The sequence below is a fragment of the Lathamus discolor genome, chromosome 6 (assembly GCF_037157495.1).
Source record: "Lathamus discolor isolate bLatDis1 chromosome 6, bLatDis1.hap1, whole genome shotgun sequence".
Lineage (NCBI taxonomy): Eukaryota > Metazoa > Chordata > Aves > Psittaciformes > Psittacidae > Lathamus > Lathamus discolor.
In genome coordinates this window covers 91,822,261-91,840,155 of record NC_088889.1, presented here as the reverse complement: position 1 = coordinate 91,840,155, position 17,895 = coordinate 91,822,261, and the positions used below count along the sequence as shown (strand labels likewise).

The window sequence follows — 17,895 nt, the reverse complement described above, 5'->3', positions numbered from 1 at the left end:
CCAGGCACAGAGCCATGGGCACCGCTCCTGTTTCTGGAGCCCAAAGAGGCTTCCCAAATCCCTGAGCCCCAAAGGGTGACCCCTCACCTCCTGCACCGCCAAAGGGCATCATTCATCCACAGGCAATGCAGATTCACGCAGAGCCACACGTGAATGAGTCAAAGGGGTTTTCTAGTGACCTGAACTGTGATTTTGGGGTGATTTCCTCCCTGCAGAGCTGTCTCCGGGGCTCTGGCTGGGCTCTAGCACAAGCATCTCCTCATCTTTATGTACAGGTCTAAAATCCATCCCAGAAACCTTCTCAGGCTGCCTGTACCCGCTCCGGCCACCAGTAAGATGTTTTCCTTTCAGCAGAGCCATGCAGGACCAGCGGCTGTTTTGGGAACACCACGGGCCAGCCCGGTGGTGCCATTCATAGAATCTCAGCTGTATTTGGCTGCTGGCAGCGGCACGCAGCAGCCCGGCCGCAGCACAATGCCTGGGCTGCAGGAGAGCTTCCCCTGCCTTGTGCAGCTGTATTTTTAGCAGGAGGGTTTTGCTTATGAAATAAACCTTCTCATGAGGCAAGTGAGCCAACGCAGAGCCGAGCCCAACTCAAGGTCATTTGGCTTCACGGCTGATGTTTCACACCGCGAACAAACGCAGCCTGCTCTATTTTCAGCTCTATTTTTCAGTGCTGGTGGCAGACATTGTTCTCTGGGGAAAGAAGGAGCGATAGAGGGTGATTATTTTGACAGGACAGAGGTTGGGAACTGGGCAAGTCCTGGTACTCGCCATCCAACCTGTTCGTTCTAGCTCCACCTGCAAGCGCTGCTCAAACACGATCCCAGATTCCAGTCCCGGCAGAGCGGCAGGAGGTTTAACAACAAAAATCCCTTTTGTTCCCAAACAGCGGCGCCAGGGGACGTTTGGGAAAGTCTGACCCAGTCCTGATTGAACGAGAACCTGCGAGGACGTTTCCTAGCGAGAGGCAATCCTGACCCCTCACAATGCTGTGCTGCTCTGCGGTGATTTATGGTCCCCAGCAGGGTCAGACCCATTTGCTGCTCTGCTGTGAGGAGTTAACGTCTCCCACAGTCACTCAAGATGCTCTTTACCTCTGGACTGTGGCTGTAGAGCCCTGCTGGGCTCAGGGATCCCGCACATGCGCAGAGCTGGCCCCAGTGTGGGGAAAGGTCTTTTAAAAATGGGTTATAAGATCTTCTTAAAAAGGCTTCTAAACCTCTTTGAAGACACTCGTGCAGTTCACCTGCAGCGCCTTGGCCTGTGCCAAAGGCTGGTTGTGGGCATGGCTGGAGCGAGGAAAGCAAAAGCCATGAGTGGATGTCCTGACACCGGTGACATCTCAAACCAGGGGAAGAAACTTGCTTTACATGGCTGTGCTCTTGTATAAGGTCTCCCAGACTGGTTTGGGTTGGAAGGGACCTTAAAGCTCCTCCAGCTCCAACCCCTCCACGGGCAGGGACCCCTTCCACTGGAGCAGCTTGCTCCAAGCCCCTGTGTCCAACCTGGCCTTGAGCACTGCCAGGGATGGGGCAGCCACAGCTTCTCTGGGCACCCTGTGCCAGCGCCTCAGCACCCTCACAGGGAAGAGCTTCTGCCTAAGAGCTCAGCTCAGTCTCCCCTCGGGCAGGTTCAAGCCATTCCCCTTGGCCTGTCCCTACAGGCCCTTGTCCCAAGCCCCTCTCCAGGTTCCCTGCAGCCCCTTTAGGCACTGGAGCTGCTCTCAGGTCTCCCCTTCAGGAGCCTTCTCTTGTCCAGGCTGCCCCGGCCCAGCTCTCTCAGCCTGGCTCCAGAGCAGAGCTGCTCCAGCCCCGGCAGCAGCTCCGCGGCCTCCTCCTTCCCTGTGCCCACCCATTCCCGCGGCCCTTCCCCGTGCCGGAGCCCAGGGGACCGGAGCCTCCGCCCTCGGGGAGCGGGGCCGGGGCGCGGTGAAACGGATCCGCTCCGGGGGGAACCAAAGATGCTCCGGGAGAGCCGCGGCGGGCGGGGCCGGCCGGCGGGCCCGGGCCGGGGTGGGCAGGGCCGGCGGGCGGGGCCGCGGCCGGGGCGGGGCCGGTCCTGCTGTCGGTCGGACGCTGCCGGCGCCGCGCGGCAGGTACGGGGGGACCGGGACCGGGACCGGGACCGGGACCGGGACCGGGACCGGGGCGGGTGGGGGGCGCGGGGCCGCCGCTTCCTTCACCCCGCGCGGTGCCGGGGAGGATGCGGGTGCCGGTGCCGGTACCCGCGGGCATCCTCCCGCCAGCCCCGAGGTGAAGGGACCGGCGCGGCGGGGCTGGACCGGGGTGAGCGGTTGGTGAAGTGTCCGTGGTGAGACCTCACCGGAGTTTGCCACCGCCTCTTGCAGTGGAGGATGCGCGGTTAAGGAGTGAGATTCTTCCCTGTGAGGGTGCTGAGGCGCTGGCACAGGGTGCCCGGAGAAGCTGTGGCTGCCCCATCCCTGGCAGTGCTCAAGGCCAGGTTGGACACAGGGGCTTGGAGCAAGCTGCTCCAGTGGAAGGGGTCCCTGCCCGGGGCAGGGGTTGGAGCTGGAGGAGCTTTAAGCCTCCTCCAAAACAAACCCGTCTGGGATTCCCTCTCTTTAGAGAGGGAGAAAGATAAGGGGAGTCCTTTTTTGACATCTGGGGGGGATGCCATCAATCCGGTTGTGGTGTCTTTCTGCATGATGCAGACATGAAGTCGCCCCATCTCACCATGCTTGTGCAGCAGTGTTGCCAGTGTTGGTGCTGTTGGGACATCGGGCTATGCACAGGGTCAGGTGCTGTCGTTTTTCCTTAACCCCCGTCTGTGCAGGGGTTCTTTGATCTCCCTGATAACAGGTACGGGAGCAAAGTGCAGCTTTGAGTGTCTCCCTTAGCACTTCCTCTGCTGCGGGCCACACGCCCTCACCTCGGGCTGCTGCCCCCGGGACACGGGTCTTATCGCGGGATAGGAGCTCTGTGGTGGGGAGGGAGCTGCTGGGGGTTGCTCCTCTTACGTCCCAGGATTCACGTTGTTCATTGCACAAGCAGCAGAGAACTCGGCAATGTGACCTTACTGGCACGTGGGGAGTGAGGAGCAAGGCTTGTCATCATCCGAGGAGACAGGGCCACTGCGGGAAGCGCAGGGCCAGGCAGGGCGGGCAGGGATGATGGAGCACACGGCACAGAGCGCCAGGCAGCGCTCTCTAAGCTTGCCGACTGTAAACACCTGGAGTGCTGTACGCGTGCCCATTGGGATTAGAGACCCGGAGGCGCCGGCGCAATCGGGTGTTGCGGGTGATGGAGCAGGCGGCCGCTCTCCAAAGCATCCCCAGCTCAGGCTGTCCTCACCTGCTGATCTGTTACTGCTCCATTTCTTCCTCAACCTGCAAACCTGTGAGGTAATGAAACAGATTGCCTCTAATTTGCAAAAACGCTGCTAGGTTGGATCAAAGTCTCCTCTGGGGAAACCAGGTCTTTTCATCAGGCTCTGGAAAGGATGGCAGAGCAGCAGCTGGTGACCAAAGAGGAGCCACTGTTTAGTGTCCCAGTGGAGAAAGTACTGAATAATGGCAGCATCAGGGCTGGCAGTGTTGGAGCGGTTGTGCAGCCAAGGTACCACCCTGGAGCTTCCCTCAGTTTTGCTTATGTCTTTATTTCTTTTACGTGGCAATTGCTGCAGGAAGAGCCCGGAGGAGGCTCAGCACAGTCAGCACGATCATTTCGTAACGCGGGACTCTGATCTCACCCGCGAGGTGGAGGAGTTTCAGCTGCGACGATGCTGGGCTGATGCAGGGCCGGCCTCGTGGCTGCTGGGCAAGGTGAGGACGTCTCTCTCACGGCACAGAGCAAACCGCACCAGAGCCACGAGCTCTTTTAGGACCGCTTCTGTCACCAGGGGTGTGGGTGCTGCCCAGAGAGGGGTCCGAGGCACCCTGGCACTGCAGGGCTCTCGGGGCCCAGGCTCAGGCTCTGACGTTGGTGTGTCGGGGCTAACAGTGTGCCAGAGCAGTGTGACAATGAGAAATGCAGAGGAGGAGCAGTGGGGGAGCCCAGCGGGTGCGTGGTCCCCTTCCCCGGGCCGGCTTTGGAAGTACAGCAGCCAGACAAGAAATAAACCCGAAGATCCAGGCCCATGAGTGTCGCACACTGTGCAGGGAATGAGCGGTTTGGGGGCAGCAGCAGCAGGGACAGAGTCTGTAACCGTGGGACATCCCCATGTGCCTTATCCCTGAGCTCCCCATCAGCTCCTATCCCACTGCAGCCTCTGCTCCCTTCTCCAGAGGGGCTTTGGGAAGGGGCAACAGTTACCTGTGCACTGATGGAGGGGGGCTTTTGTCATCCCTCACTTGTCTTTTCTCTGCTCCAGGTACACTGATGGGGGAGAGCAGGAGCGGGCGGGCACTGAAACCAGCACCAAACCCCCTCCGGGCAGCTGCAGCGTCCCAGCACTGAGCCTCTGTCCCTGGGGTGAGGAACCCCCGTAACAGGCTTCGGCTTCCCATCAGACAAGGAACCTCGCAGAGGGAGGCTTGCAGCAGGGAGAAAGGAACAGGAAGTCTGGAAACATCCTGGAAATAAAGGTAAGAAGAAAACTATGAAAGTGAGGAAAAAAGAGTGCAAAGCAGTGTCACCCACGTGTGGTCGAGCACAGCCCCTGCTTAACGCCATCCTTTTATCAAATGACTGGTTTGAAAGCAGAGCTTACACCTAAAGGAAGGTTGCTGTATTTCCAGCACACCTTCTTTAGCTTGGTTTTTTAATGTGGGGATCATGGGTTTTCATGGTAAGGCAGGGATGCTGCAGGCGTCCTGCCTGACAATGCTCTTCCAGCCGACCCCATCCCCATCCCATGCCTGTGTTCCTGCTGCCAGGCACCCTGCGAGGCCACAGGATGGAGCAGCACGGGCAAAGAACAGGTCCCATAGCTTTGACATCAGGGAAGAAACATTCCGGATCAGTTAAAACATAGCTAAAAGGTGAAGTCCCAGGACACGCGTTCCCTGGGGATCCAAACACTTCCACACGAGTAGAGCCTGCCTCAAATCTCGGAGGAAGGAGCTGGAGCTTCCTTTCCAAAGCACTCTGCCATCAAGACCTTAGGGTGTTAGGCTGCATCCAACACACATGTAACAGGGTGTGCAATGAAAATCACCATCTCCCTTTGCATCATGGAGGGAGGCACCATAAAACCCGTTGGGTTTATACTTTTCTCAAGCTCTGCAAGTACCGCTCATCATCACCCAGCCTCTGCATTGCTGGGTGCTGCTCGCTGGTGAAATGTTGTGCTGTTTCAGCCCTCTCTCTTCTGGGATGCTGAGTTACACACGGCATCAGTCCTTAACTCTCTTCTACATTTAAACCAGGAGAACGCCCTCAGCAGCTGCCTGGGGTTGTTTGGAAATCCTGCCTCGGGATAGTGAGATTTGGTAACGCAAATTCTCACCTTAAAACAGCAGCACAAGATGTTCTATTTACTCGCAGCGTGAATGTGAGCTATGCAGCATCCTCACACGAGCGCCGGGAGCATACCGATACTATCTGAAACACAAAGGAATTTGGTGGAAAAGAACGATCCCTTGTCCTTCCTCCGGCAGGCAGCAGCACTCAACAGCATTCCTGGTGCTGGGAAAGGGGCTGCAGGTACCAGGGCCCTGTCTCCTGCCCCCTCTGATGGCCTGGTGCACTCTGATGCCTTTTATTGTTAACAAAAACTGTTCTATGCCCTGTGTTAGCTTGAACACTGAGCACTGTTTCGCCTCAAACCAGCTCCTGCGTGTGCTGCTTGGTCCATCTAGTGTTGGCAGAGGTTTCGGGTGGTGTTGCAGACGAAGCAGTTTGCACACCAAGTGCCTGCTTCCTAAAAAGTGACCTGGGTGGGTATTGCAACACCTGCAGGGCCTGGGGCTGGTACTGGGTAAGTCACTGGTGGCACACGTTCAGCAGGTCCCAGTCACTTAACCCTTGTGGGGCTGGAAGGATGTGTCAAAACCATCGGGCACTTTCGGAGCAGCAAAGCATGGACCTGCCCCTCGCACCCCTCGGGGGGGGGGGGGCTGTTCACTGCCATGCCGTGACCCTGCAGAACGTCTGCTCTGAATAGCTCCTGCGTTATAAACCCATGGTGGTGCCACCACATAACTTCCCCTTCTGCTCTGCTGACGGCCCCAGAGCGCTCAGTGTGATACCAGCCTGCTCCTCATCATCGTTCTGATGCCTGTGCTCTGCTCTCCCCTTGCAGACCACAGCATGAACCTGAAGAAGTACTTCATCCGGGCACTGCACCGCCTGCAGAAGGGCCCCGGCTACACCTACAAGGAGCTGCTGGTCTGGTACTGCGACAACACCAACACGCACGGCCCCAAGCGCATCATCAAAGAGGGGCCGAAGAAGAAACTCATCTGGTTCTTCCTAACTTTGCTCTTTGCGTCTCTGGTCTTCTGGCAGTGGGGCATCCTCATCAACACCTACCTGTCCTTCAACGTCACTTCCTCTCTCTCTATCGGCTTTAAGACCATGAAGTTCCCAGCAGTCACAGTCTGCAATGCCAACCCTTACAAGTAAGTCTCTCTCTGCCTAATTCACCCAGTTGTGCTTTAACACCCGCAGTTGTACTGATGGTGTAAGGGACTGTGTAAGGTACCGTGGACCTGTTTCTGGCTCAGATACCACATTAGGTATGTGGGTATATGGTTAAACAGCAGTTATCTGCTGGGAGCTGCAGCGACACAACTCGAGCACCGTTTTAAAGGAGTAACTGATTCCTGTTAGAGCTGCTTTGAAACGATACCCACCCAGTAGTGCAGCCCCAGGCAAGACGCGCTCAACCGACACGCAGGAATTGCTTTGGGGTTGTTTTTTCTCTCACTTGCTAGAGGTGTTTCATGTAAACTCCCCCACTTCAGGTCTGCACGGGCAGGTTCACCACTGCGAGCTCTGCTCATCCTCCCGCTGGTTCCCCACCCGGCTGCAGGGATGCTCGTGTGGAGCTGCCTGTGCTCTGTATGGAGGCTCCTGTTGCTCTCCAGTAGATCCTTAGGCAGTGATCGGGGTCCCCAGGGAGGCCAAAGCCGGGGCTGCAGCACAGGAGCTGCTGCACATCCCCACTGCCCTCACACTGCCTGTGATTGCTCTGTCCTCAGATACTCGGAGGCGAAGCCTCTTCTCAAAGAACTGGACCGGCTCATTGACGCGGCGCTGGAGAGGATCCTGCAGCCCTCACCGGGCAACAGCAGCGAGAGCATCTCCCCCCCACTCGACCTGGAGCTCTGGTACCAGATCCCCCTGGTCCTCATCGACGAGCACGACAAAGACAACCCCATCATCCTGGACATCTTTGAGACCAACCAGACCGCTGCGGACATCCAGTCCTCTACAGACACCCCGACCCCTGCGGGCAACGAGAGCTCTGTGGACATCGCAGTCTCTGCGGGCAATGGAAGCTTTGTGGGCAACCACACTGCAGGCAACCACACTGCCAGCAACCACACTGCCGGCAACCACACTGCCGGCAACCACACCGCCACTGCACCGACCCCGGCCAACACCACGTTGGAAGAAAAGAAGTACAAGCTGGCGGTGAAGTTGGTGAGAGGGCTCCCAAGGAGGCAGCCGGGGAGGGGTGAGGGATGGCCAGCAGTGGGTGCCTCGGCAGGGATGTGCCGTGGGGATCGGTGTCTCTTCCCCCTGGCTGCACATGGCGGAGGGGTTCTGATGCAGGCACCCAGCCTGGTCTGGGCACAGCTCTCATGTCCCGGAGCAGCAGCAGGGCTGGCGTCAGGCAGAGGGGCTGCAGGTCCCTGCTGCAGGTGGCTCAGACCTGCCTGTTGTGTCCCCCCAGTGCAGCCACCCGGGCTCCGACAACTGCACCTACAGGAACTTCACGAGCGCGGCGCAGGCGGTGACCGAGTGGTACATCCTGCAGTCCACCAGCATCCTCTCCAAAGTGCCCCTGCAGGAGAGGATCAGGATGGGCTACCAGGCAGAGGACATGATCCTGGCCTGTCTCTATGGCGCTGAACCCTGCAACTACAAGTAGGTGCATGCCGGGCTCCCTGCCCTTCCCTGTCACATCAGCCTTTTGCTTGTCAATTTTTAAGGTATATATCAGTTAATAGAGATCTCTGCTGGTCCTAAACTCTAGCACCATTTCCCAGAGGGTTTCTGGATGTGATCCTGGCAGAAACAGGTTATTTGGGATAGCGCTGGCTTGAGTTTCAGTTCTGGATGGGCTGTTTTGCTCCTGATGTATTGAGACTATCAGCACCCAAGGGTGATCAGCAGCTGCCAGCCCAGTGCTGAGTCAGCACAGCCGTGCAGCCCCAGGTACAGCCCCTGCTCTCTCCACACAGGCTCTGAGGCACATTTCAGCCATCCCCATTTCTCACCTGGTTGTGATCCTCGTGAGCCCCCCCCCCCCCGCTGCAGGAGCCTCCACTGCTGCAGAGGGAGCAGAGAATTACTGTCAACACCTGAGATTTACCCCCAGCCCAAGTCTGTTACCGCAGCTCACAGCAGGCAATTTTGCCTCCCGTCAGTGTGACAGGCTGCTCCTTTCCATCCCCACAACGCGCTGCTCCCACCGATGGCTTGGTTTGTAACCCCCGAGCCACAGTTTTACGGGCATGATTCCTGCAGGAATTTCACCCAGATCTACCACCCGGACCACGGTAACTGCTACATCTTCAACTGGGGCATGGACGAAGAGGCTCTGAATTCCTCCAACCCGGGAGCTGAGTTTGGTAAGAGCGAGCGGCCCGCAGCGAGCGCTGCTGCTGGAGAGCAGCTCTGTGATTCCTGTGCCTCTGGAGCACTGCAGCAGTGGCGGAAAAGCCCCCCGAAGGGAAACGTGCCGCTTAGGGCCAAGTGCTGCGGGCACAGATGTGACACGTAGCGGAAGTGCAACGTGTGGCTGGCGGAACTGTCTGGGGCAGTGTCTCAGCGTTCCCTCAGATATTTCCATTCAGAGCACTCTCCAGCATGCAGATTTAGGCACACGTGAGGCTGCTGTGACAGCCAGACCCGGCCCTTCCCCAAGGAACTGACACCTCTGTGCACAGCGAGAGGAAAAGAGGCTTTGGGTTCTTCCACGACTCACGTTTCTATACAGCTCCTGAGTGTTTTGTCTGGTGTCCCAGGGCTGAAGTTAATCCTGGACATCAGCCAGCAGGACTACATCCCTTACCTGTCATCCGCCGCCGGGGCCAGGCTCATGCTGCACCAACAGAAGAGCTTCCCCTTCCTGAAGGATCAGGGCATCTATGCAATGCCGGGGACGGAAACCTCCATCGGGGTGCTGGTGGTATGTGCGGCATTCCTCCTGAGCAGATTGTCTGAGAATAATGTTATCTGATGGGACTGCAACCAAGTTTGTTTTAAGTCTTGGCTGAACTGGCTCAAACCAAAAGCGTCGCGGTATAGGCTAGCTGCGGGCTGGAACAGTTTATGGAGACTTTTATGTAACTGTCCTGGCAAAGTGCTTTATTGAAGCCAAAATAGTGAGCTCAGGGCATTGCTGGCTCTTCCTTTAGTGTGTCTGAAGGTGCCTTGCTAGAACACGCTGCTCTGAACACCCTCGTCTGCCTCCATCCACCCTGGGCAACGCTGCCTCTCCTTCAGCTCTGCTGCCCATGACTCTGATTTGTCCCAAAGCCAAAAGGGAACATGGGAATGACAGAGACCCTAGAAAATGAGACCGGGGCCCAGGAGGACCGACAGGCACTGACGTTTGCTGCTTTGGTTTCCTTTCAGGATGAACTGGAACGGATGGGCTATCCCTACAGCGACTGCACCATGAACGGGTCTGATGTCCCTGTGAAAAATCTCTATAGCGAATATAACACCTCCTACTCCATACAGGTAACCCCACGCTCTTCAGGCAAACAAAACTGGGTAGGAAAAATGACCAAAGCAGTGGAATTCTCTGACGAGCAAGCAGGGGTACTGGAGGATCAGCAATGGTCAAGTAGAAAGCACAGCCTGAACACGGGAACCCTCTTTTCTGGCACTGAAAGAAGGGCTGAGCATGGTTCAGTGCTGGTCCTTTCCCCCTGCCCGGCCACCTTGGAGCCCGGCTCCCTGCAGGTGAGGGTTCCCGACCAGGCAAAGCCGGAGCAGGCTGCGCCCGGGCCGCAGCTCCCTCAAACCCTGCTGGTTCTTCGGGGTTCCCTTTTGCTCCCGAGCAGCCTCCAGGACAACTCCAAACTCCAGAGCTTTGAGCTGTGGCTGCTCCATCTGCAGCGCGAGCAGTGGCTGCAGCTCCGGGAAGGGCTGAGACACCGATGGGACACTTCCATCAGCTCGGCCGGCTCCTGCTGCTCCGGCACTCCGGGACGCACCGAGCTCCGGGGTTCAGCCACGGCGCTGCTCCACTGCCGGTAGCAGCTCCTATTTTGTGTACACAAGCGATGCTTATCCCTGACAGGAGAGGGATGTACAGGAGGGATTCCTCTCCTCGTACTCTTCTTCACCCTTTCCTCTTTAGGGGAATCGCGCTATTTTTCCCCCGGGAACACCCGCTGGTTTTCCATGGGAAGTGAAGCCAGAGCTTTGCCTTTTCTGCACTTAAAAACTGGGCTGAGAAAGTTCAGCGTTCGCAAACCTTCAATCAGTGGAAACCCAGGGTGCAGGCAGGACGGGGGGGTCATTCGTAATGGGCTGTCACGTGAAGGGGAAGCGCTTCGGGGGGTGAGAGCGGCACTACGGAAAACACCAAACCCCATTGGGGGTTATGTTCCAATGCCGGAACAACGCACCCCAAAGCGGGGGCTCTGCTCAGCGGGGGGGTGTATTTCTGCCTTTATGTAACTGCCATTTGGGCCGCTCTACCCCTCTTTGAGATGCTTGCATGACGTTTAAGCAAACACTTGAGAGGGTTGCACTGCGGCTCCCAAGCTGCTAAATGCTGACGGGGGCTCTGCGCCCACGCGCTCCACCTCACTTCAGAGACCTCTCAGGTTTTGCCACTGCTCCCTGGTTGCAGGGAGCTCTGGAAGCATTTCCTATGGCACCGCAGCTCCCTGGCTGCTCTGCCGAGCTGCGGCTGCTGAATTCGTTATCTTCCCCTAGAGCTGTTAGCGCTTTGTGCCCTGCTTCATGCCCGGTCCCACTCCACTCTCAGCTGATTAACTTCACGCCTGGCTGAGCTCACGGCAGCGCTGCAGCCGGGCTCACGGTGCCTTCGAGGGGAGCAGCAGATGCACAGATAAGATAACTCCCATGTCCAAAGCCTGCTCTTTGTGTTGAAGTATTTTTAGAGCCCCGGCTCTAACGCGGACTGCAGCCCTTGGGCACTTTGTCCCATGAACCTGGAGCCAACGGCAGCGTCCGTGGGTGCGACAGAGCACTTGCGTTCCTCCCGGGAGCCGTGGGCCTGCCCTAGGGCCCCAGAATAGGTGAGAAACGCGCAGTTTCTGCGCGGCTGGAGCGCAGCGAGGGGCGCACGGGCAGCTCAGGCTGGGCTCTGCGCTCGCATCTCCAGCGGCAGCAGCAGAACGGCCTCACGAGCGCCCGTGCGGCGGAGCCCTGCCCAGGGCAGCCCGGCTCAGCCTCCTCTCGCTACGGTAAAGCCGGAGGAGGCTTTTACACAGGGGGGGCCCCGGCAGCACCCCCCGCAGCCACAGAATGGTCTGCTCCATGCCAAGGAGCGAGAGCTCCTCGGAGTGCAGCGGTTCCCAGGGCCCGCGCAGACCCCAGCAGCTCCAGCCCCGTCTGAGCAGCTCCAGCCCCGTCCGAGCAGCTCCAGCCCCACCTGAGCAGCTCCAGCCCCGCATGAGCAGCTCCAGCCCCGTCTGAGCAGCTCCAGCCCCACCTGAGCAGCTCCAGCCCCGTCTGAGCAGCTCCAGCCCTGCCTGAGCAGCTCCAGCCCCACCTGAGCAGCTCCAGCCCCATCTGAGCAGCTCCAGCCCCTCTCTGAGCAGCCCCCTCTCCCCTCCTCCAGGCCTGCCTGCGCTCCTGCTTCCAGAAGGACATGATTGAGATCTGTGGATGTGGGCACTATATGTTTCCTTTACCTCAAGGGGTAAACTACTGCAATAACGAAGATTACCCAGGCTGGGGTAAGAGCCCGAACAGAGCCCCTTGCACACACACCCCAGGGGCCGAGGGTGCAGGAGGGGCGGGAGTGCATGGGAGCTTTTTTTGTCATAGTAAATGCCACAGCTCCGTGGCTTTTGCCCGTGTAAGGTCCCTCCGTGGCCACTGGGGCCAGTCCTGGGAGAAGGGGCGACCTTTTTGCCCGAGTATCCCAAGGGAAGGCAGGTCAGAGGGGCAGCAGCAAACCTGTGCCGCAGGCTCAGACCTAAACACTTGCTAAATGATATTGATGTCATCCAGCAAAGCAGGTCCTCATCTAAACGTGCTTTGAATCTTTGTCTTCACCCAACAGCATATTGCTATTCATCACTGAGGTCAAGTATAAGGCACAGACAGATCTGTATTGACTCCTGTAAGGAAACATGCAAGTAAGTACCGGGGCCGCTCGGGGCAGTGATGGAGGTGGAGCGGATCCTGTGCTATCCCCAGCGATCCCAACCTTCCCACTGCAGCACCAGTGACTTGAGAGGGAGCCTCCACTAACGCGCCATCCCTCGCCCCGCAGCGACACGCAGTACAAGATGACCATCTCCATGGCCGACTGGCCCTCCGAAGCCTCCGAGGTAACTCCGGCTCCTCCTCTTGCAGCACCGATCGTTACCCCATGAATCACCCGGCGTTCCTGGGCTAATGCCCGGGTAGCAAACGCCTCTTTGCCAAATTACACATCTCCGGGATGCCGACAGGCAGCAGGATCATGGGATGGGGGGGGGATACCCCCATGGCCGCTCCTGCTGCCTGAGGGCCTGCCCTGGTGCCGGTGACAGCCCGAAGCCTGTGCTGACCTCTGGTTTACCCGAGCACGTGGGTGCTGAGGACTTTGCACATATTCCCTATAGAAAACCCTGCATTTTATAACAAGAACCCTTAACCCTGAACTGGGGAAGCTGCAGCCAGCAGGACCCTGCTCTCCCAGCATGGACTCAGCCCCAGCAAAGGCACCCACACGCTGCCAAGCGCAGGGGCTCTGGATGGGTGAATGGCTGCTGTCTCCTGCCCCAGGCTCAGGTTCCTGCCCCAGCAGGGCCCAGGGGATGCTCCTGCTCGGTTCTGAGCGCGTTCTGTTTCCCTAGGACTGGATTTTCCATATTCTGTCTTATGAAAGGGATATGTCAACAAACGTGACTCTGGACAGGTGAGTGAAAGGAACAACCACTTTATCTCCTCCACTGAGGCTGTTAACATTAGATTAGCGTGAGCCTTGGCGATGGGCCAGAGCACACCAATGCAAAGGGAGGACAAGATTTGGCGCGTGGTTGCCTGGAGGATACACACAGCAAACCTGGAACACGCTTTGTGCATGAGCTCTGCTCTCCACAGGGGCAACCGGGGTCAGACAAACGGGCAGGTAACTTAAAAACAGCGCTAACGGCAGCACCTCGCGCCAGCTGCACGCAGGGAGCTGCGAGCTGCCAGGGCCAGCCCCTGTACCGCCATGTCCGGTCATCTCTGAGCCTGCCAGCAGCAGTGGAAGGGATGCACCCAGATGGGCAACTGCCGAGTTACCCTTTGAGAACCTGAACCCTGAATTCGGGTGGAAAAGGAGGGGTTTTCCCCATGGAAAAAAACCACCTACCCAAACCCAGCGCCACCGACCACCCAAACCAAAGCAGGGAAACAGGGAACGGTTTCACCGGTGCTGGCTAACCTGCACACATTAAGCTGCTGCACTGGGGTCAGTCGTGGTGCTGGGGCTCTGTTTGTGCACTCAGGAACATGAGGAGCAGGGCACTGAGGGCTGCTGCCCCCTCTGATCAACCAGGGCAGCCAAAAGCCCAGAGCAAACAGCCCCAGGAGGCTTCAGGACAGTGGCACTTGTAGCTTCCCCACGTGCCAGGCAGGAGTTTCGGTGGATGCTCGCAGGTGGCTCGGCCGGGCTCTGTGCAGCTGGAGCAGAGGGATGGGATGCCCACATCCCGGCTCTGCCCTGAGCTGCCGCTTGTCCCCTGCAGAAACGGGATCATCAAGCTCAACATCTACTTCCAGGAGTACAACTACCGCACCATCTCCGAGTCCGCTGCCACGACGGTGAGTGCCCATCCCTGCCTCCGCCCGGTGCCACCCTGCACACGGGGCTCAGCTCCTCCGGGTGGTCCTCGGTGGGTGACCGGGCTCCCCCTGCTCCGCTGCTGCAGATCGTGTGGCTGCTGTCGAGCCTGGGGGGGCAGTTCGGGTTCTGGATGGGGGGCTCCGTGCTCTGCCTCATCGAGTTCGGGGAGATCATCATCGACTCGCTCTGGATCACCGTGATCAACATCATCAGCTGGTGCAAGGGGCTGAAGCAGAGGCGGGCGCAGGCGCGGTACCCGGACGCGCCGCCGACCGTGTCGGAGCTGGTGGAGGCTCACACCAACCTGGGCTTCCAGCACGAGGCCGCCGGGACCCTGCCCAGGGACAGGGACAGGGAGCAGGAGCTGCCCCCTGAGCCCGGCACCCCCCCTCCCAACTACGATTCCTTGCGGGTGCAGCCCCTGGATGGCCTCGGGCCCGACAGCGACGCGGAGACCGAATGAGCAGCGAGTGCGGCCGGCACCCCCCGCGCAGGCATGGCCCGAGAGAGCCCTGCTCTGCCACAGCCGGGAGGGCTCCGAGCCGCCCCGGCTGCCCTCCCCTCCCCACTGCTCGCTGGGAAAAGCTCTGTCCAATAAACCTGGTCATGACCCTCACAGGGCTGGTGTCAGGCTCTGCCTTTGGTATGCTCATAGAAGCATGGAACGGAAGGGACCTTAAAGCTCCTCCAGTTCCAACCCCTGCCACGGGCAGGGACCCCTTCCACTGGAGCAGCTTGCTCCAAGCCCCATCCGTATGTGCAGCCTCTGTACACCAGCTCTGCTGTGCAATCATGCACCACCATGTCTTTTTGAGGGGTGGTGGGAAGCACATCCCAGTGGGAACAGCAGATGGTGGCAATGGAGGCTGCACCAGGCTGAGGCTGGCAGCACCAAGGATAGGCTGGGATGTGTGGATGCTGCACTGTGGTCAACCCTCGGGTTGGGACCCAGCTTTTGACTTCCAAGGTCTCTGTATTTCCATCCCTAAGCAGCTGCAGCAGCAGCAGACTGAAGACAAGCACCCCTCTGCCTGCGGGCGCCCTGTGTGTGTGCTGGCTGCGCGGGGTTTGCGGTGCGGGTGGTCACGGCCGTTCACGTGTGCAGATCAGTGCTCAGGTATTTCTCAGGCAGAGAGGAGCTCCGGGCGGCTTAACTGCACCGCTCGGGGCAATAAATACATTATTAAACATGCCCCGTGCTTCCTGTTGGCAGCGGCGCAGCTCGGCGGGCAGGAGCCTGGCGGCAGCGGCTCCAAGCAGCAATGTGCTGTGCTCACCCCGATGTGAGGGTGACCAAGAGGCCCGGTGGTCCCCATGGGGCTGGGCGGGCAGTGAGCTCCCCCGGCCCCATCACATCCCACCCACCCCTGGCCCTGCCTCACCCAGGTGCTTCCGCAGAGCCTCCAGAGGAAACAGGATCGCGTGGTTCAGTCAGGCGTTGGGAACACGATGTCCTGGGCACGGTGCCCGGCGCGGCAGGAGCTGCTGGGCACAGCGGCGAGGGAGGTCCATGGCAGGACCATGCTCCTCTACTTGATGCTCCACCAAGTCCCAGTGCAGAGCTGCCAGGGCAGAGCCTGCCGAGGGTCCCCATCTGCCCTCAGTGGCGGTGGGGTTGGTGCTGCTGCCCAGCAGCAGGACCAAGGAACCGGGGATGGATGGGATCCCACCGGCTCCGCTGGTGCTGCCCCACACAATGGATTTTGTGTTCAAAGTACCCTGCCCCACTGGCGGTGCCGGTCTCACGCTGCTGCAGTACAAGATAACGCACAGGACTTCTGCAGCCTTAATTTTGTAAGACTTGATGCATGAACTTCAAAACACCACGATTCACCCCAAAAGGGATGGGAAGTGAAAGTGCTCACTTTCTATGACCTCAGCAGCTGAAATTCCACAGCAGCTCCTCAGTTCCACTTGGTGATTGCAGGAACCCGGAGCTCAAACCCTCTTACAAAAGGCTCTTAACTAATGAGGCAGCTTTGGAAACCTCTCTCGCAGCCCGGCTGGGTTCTCTGCTGCCGAGAGAGAGGGGTCAGGAGGGCCTGGTGCAGGCTGTGGCTGCCCCTTCGTGCCCCCCTGGGTCCCAGCTCAGTGCCAGTCCCACCACCTCCTGGCTCAGTGTGTGATGGGTGCTCACAGAGCCAGACCTGGGACCTGATGCAGGAGCCCTGCAGAGGCTTTGCTCTGCTCCTCGATGAGGGTCAGCAGCCCATGGGCCAGGGCTCTTCATTCTGACAGTGCCCAGAAACGGGTGCAATGGGAGAAGCTGGCACCGGGACATGAGCACAGACCAGCCCTTCACGGACCTCCCAGGCTGGAGGCTGCCTTTGTTTTAATTGCCACTGCCCAGAACTCCGGACACGAGGAGGTTATCCAGGAGCTGACGCTGCGCCACTTGGCAGAGCAGGTTCACTGCAGAGCTTCCGACTCCTTCCACCAACTTAATGCTTACAGGGGCTTAGCACCTGGAGCGATGCCTCCACGAGTGCTGCCTCAGAAACAACACCATTATCTTTTACACATTAAACAAGCAACAGGCTTGCAGCAGACACTAGAAGAGGGAGATGATGGACAAAAGGCACTTGAGATGCTTGTAAAGAGGGAGGAAGCCAGATCTTGGAGGTTGTCCTAGACTTTTCCTGCCTGACTCCTCACTTCCTATCTCCCCAAGGGGATGCTTCCCCCTGAGCGCCATAAACCCACAGCACAGCCTCCTTTACCTCTTGTGAAGGGACAGGATTTTGCAGCACTGAGAAACCGCCACTCCCTCCAAAGACACGACAGAGGGATCTGCTTAAAACACTTGGGAAGCTGAGAACAAGAACCTGGGCAACTCTTCCAGCATCCTCACCTCCAGACAACGCTGTCAGCATCACTACCAAGAAGTCTGGCCTTGTGCGGGCCCGAAGAGCTGTTCAAACATACAGACAGGGCTAAGGGACATCAGATGCTTTTGTGCGGGGCAAAGCAATCACGCAGAGCCTGCTCTTCTGCTGCTGGACAGCAGCACCCGTGGGGAGCTCCTGCAGAGGGGGAAGGCAGAGCTGGGTCCCTCTCACCAGCCCCTGCAGCACCCGTGCACCTTTAACCCAGCCGGTGCCTGCCCAGGGCCCGTGGCCCCATGAAACACCACAGCCACAGGCAGCAAATGGCCTCAAAACCCTCCCCGGGTAGCGACAAGGCAGGAGAAGGACGGGAGAGGCACAAGGAGCGGATTCCCCCGCCTCACACCAAGGTAAAGAGAACAGCGTGTTCCCGGGCAGGACGCGGTCGGTTTTACTATTCCAGTCACTGCTGGTTTATAGAGGGCGTCTGACAGCTGATAACCGTGGTGAGTGTCCCCGGTACCCGGCTCGGGCTCTGGGGCTGGGCTCTGCCCCACAGAAACATCACAGGGATGTGCACGTGTGCACAGGGGGGGTTCCCACAGCCAAACGAGGCGCCTGAGAAGCCCCCACTCTTTAAAACAGATTTTCCATACTCGGACACAAAAGAGCAAACGTCTGACTGAAACCTTGCCACGAACTCAAACCAGCCCAGACAACACGGTTTACTCCCCTGCTCTGCAGTGTTCTAGGTGCCAAGATCCACAAACCCCAAAACCTCTTTATAAAGCACCCGTGCTCTCCTCACCTCCCCAGACTGCAGCTGTGGCAGTGAAACATCACCGAAGTCCAGCTGAGAAGAGCCAAGGAACGCCATTTCACTCACAAAATGCACCACTGGTAACCCAGACGCCTGTATCAGCACCTTACACGTGTGCTACAAACGCAGGAAAGATGTTGGTGC

At 58.6% G+C, this 17,895-nt stretch overlaps 1 protein-coding gene across 2 annotated transcripts; it reads left to right on the top strand.

Annotated features, from left to right (window-relative positions):
- The first annotated feature begins 2,028 nt into the window (after positions 1-2,028).
- SCNN1B (sodium channel epithelial 1 subunit beta) lies at positions 2,029-14,722 on the top strand. 2 transcript variants are annotated; one of them, XM_065684963.1, is made up of 15 exons: positions 2,044-2,098; positions 3,646-3,784; positions 4,333-4,546; positions 6,205-6,523; positions 7,106-7,550; positions 7,804-7,997; positions 8,601-8,704; positions 9,101-9,264; positions 9,714-9,821; positions 11,902-12,019; positions 12,349-12,424; positions 12,562-12,619; positions 13,130-13,191; positions 14,009-14,084; positions 14,192-14,722. In XM_065684963.1, exons 4-15 carry the CDS (start codon positions 6,213-6,215, stop codon positions 14,567-14,569), a joined length of 2,094 nt encoding a protein of 697 aa, XP_065541035.1. In that variant the 5' UTR covers positions 2,044-2,098; positions 3,646-3,784; positions 4,333-4,546; positions 6,205-6,212; the 3' UTR covers positions 14,570-14,722. The 2 variants fall into 2 exon arrangements, with proteins under 2 accessions (XP_065541036.1, XP_065541035.1); XM_065684964.1 differs by lacking the exon at positions 3,646-3,784 and having other exon boundaries at positions 2,029-2,098.
- Positions 14,723-17,895: the final 3,173 nt, after the last annotated feature.

Excerpts from the sequence above, each read along its gene's own strand:
- SCNN1B (XM_065684964.1), top strand. The coding sequence starts at position 6,213 with ATGAACCTGAAGAAGTACTTCATCCGGGCACTGCACCGCCTGCAGAAG. Across the intron at positions 8,705-9,100 it reads CAACCCGGGAGCTGAGTTTG|GGCTGAAGTTAATCCTGGAC; the intron begins GTAAGAGCGAGC and ends CTGGTGTCCCAG. Across the intron at positions 14,085-14,191 it reads CCGAGTCCGCTGCCACGACG|ATCGTGTGGCTGCTGTCGAG; the intron begins GTGAGTGCCCAT and ends CCGCTGCTGCAG.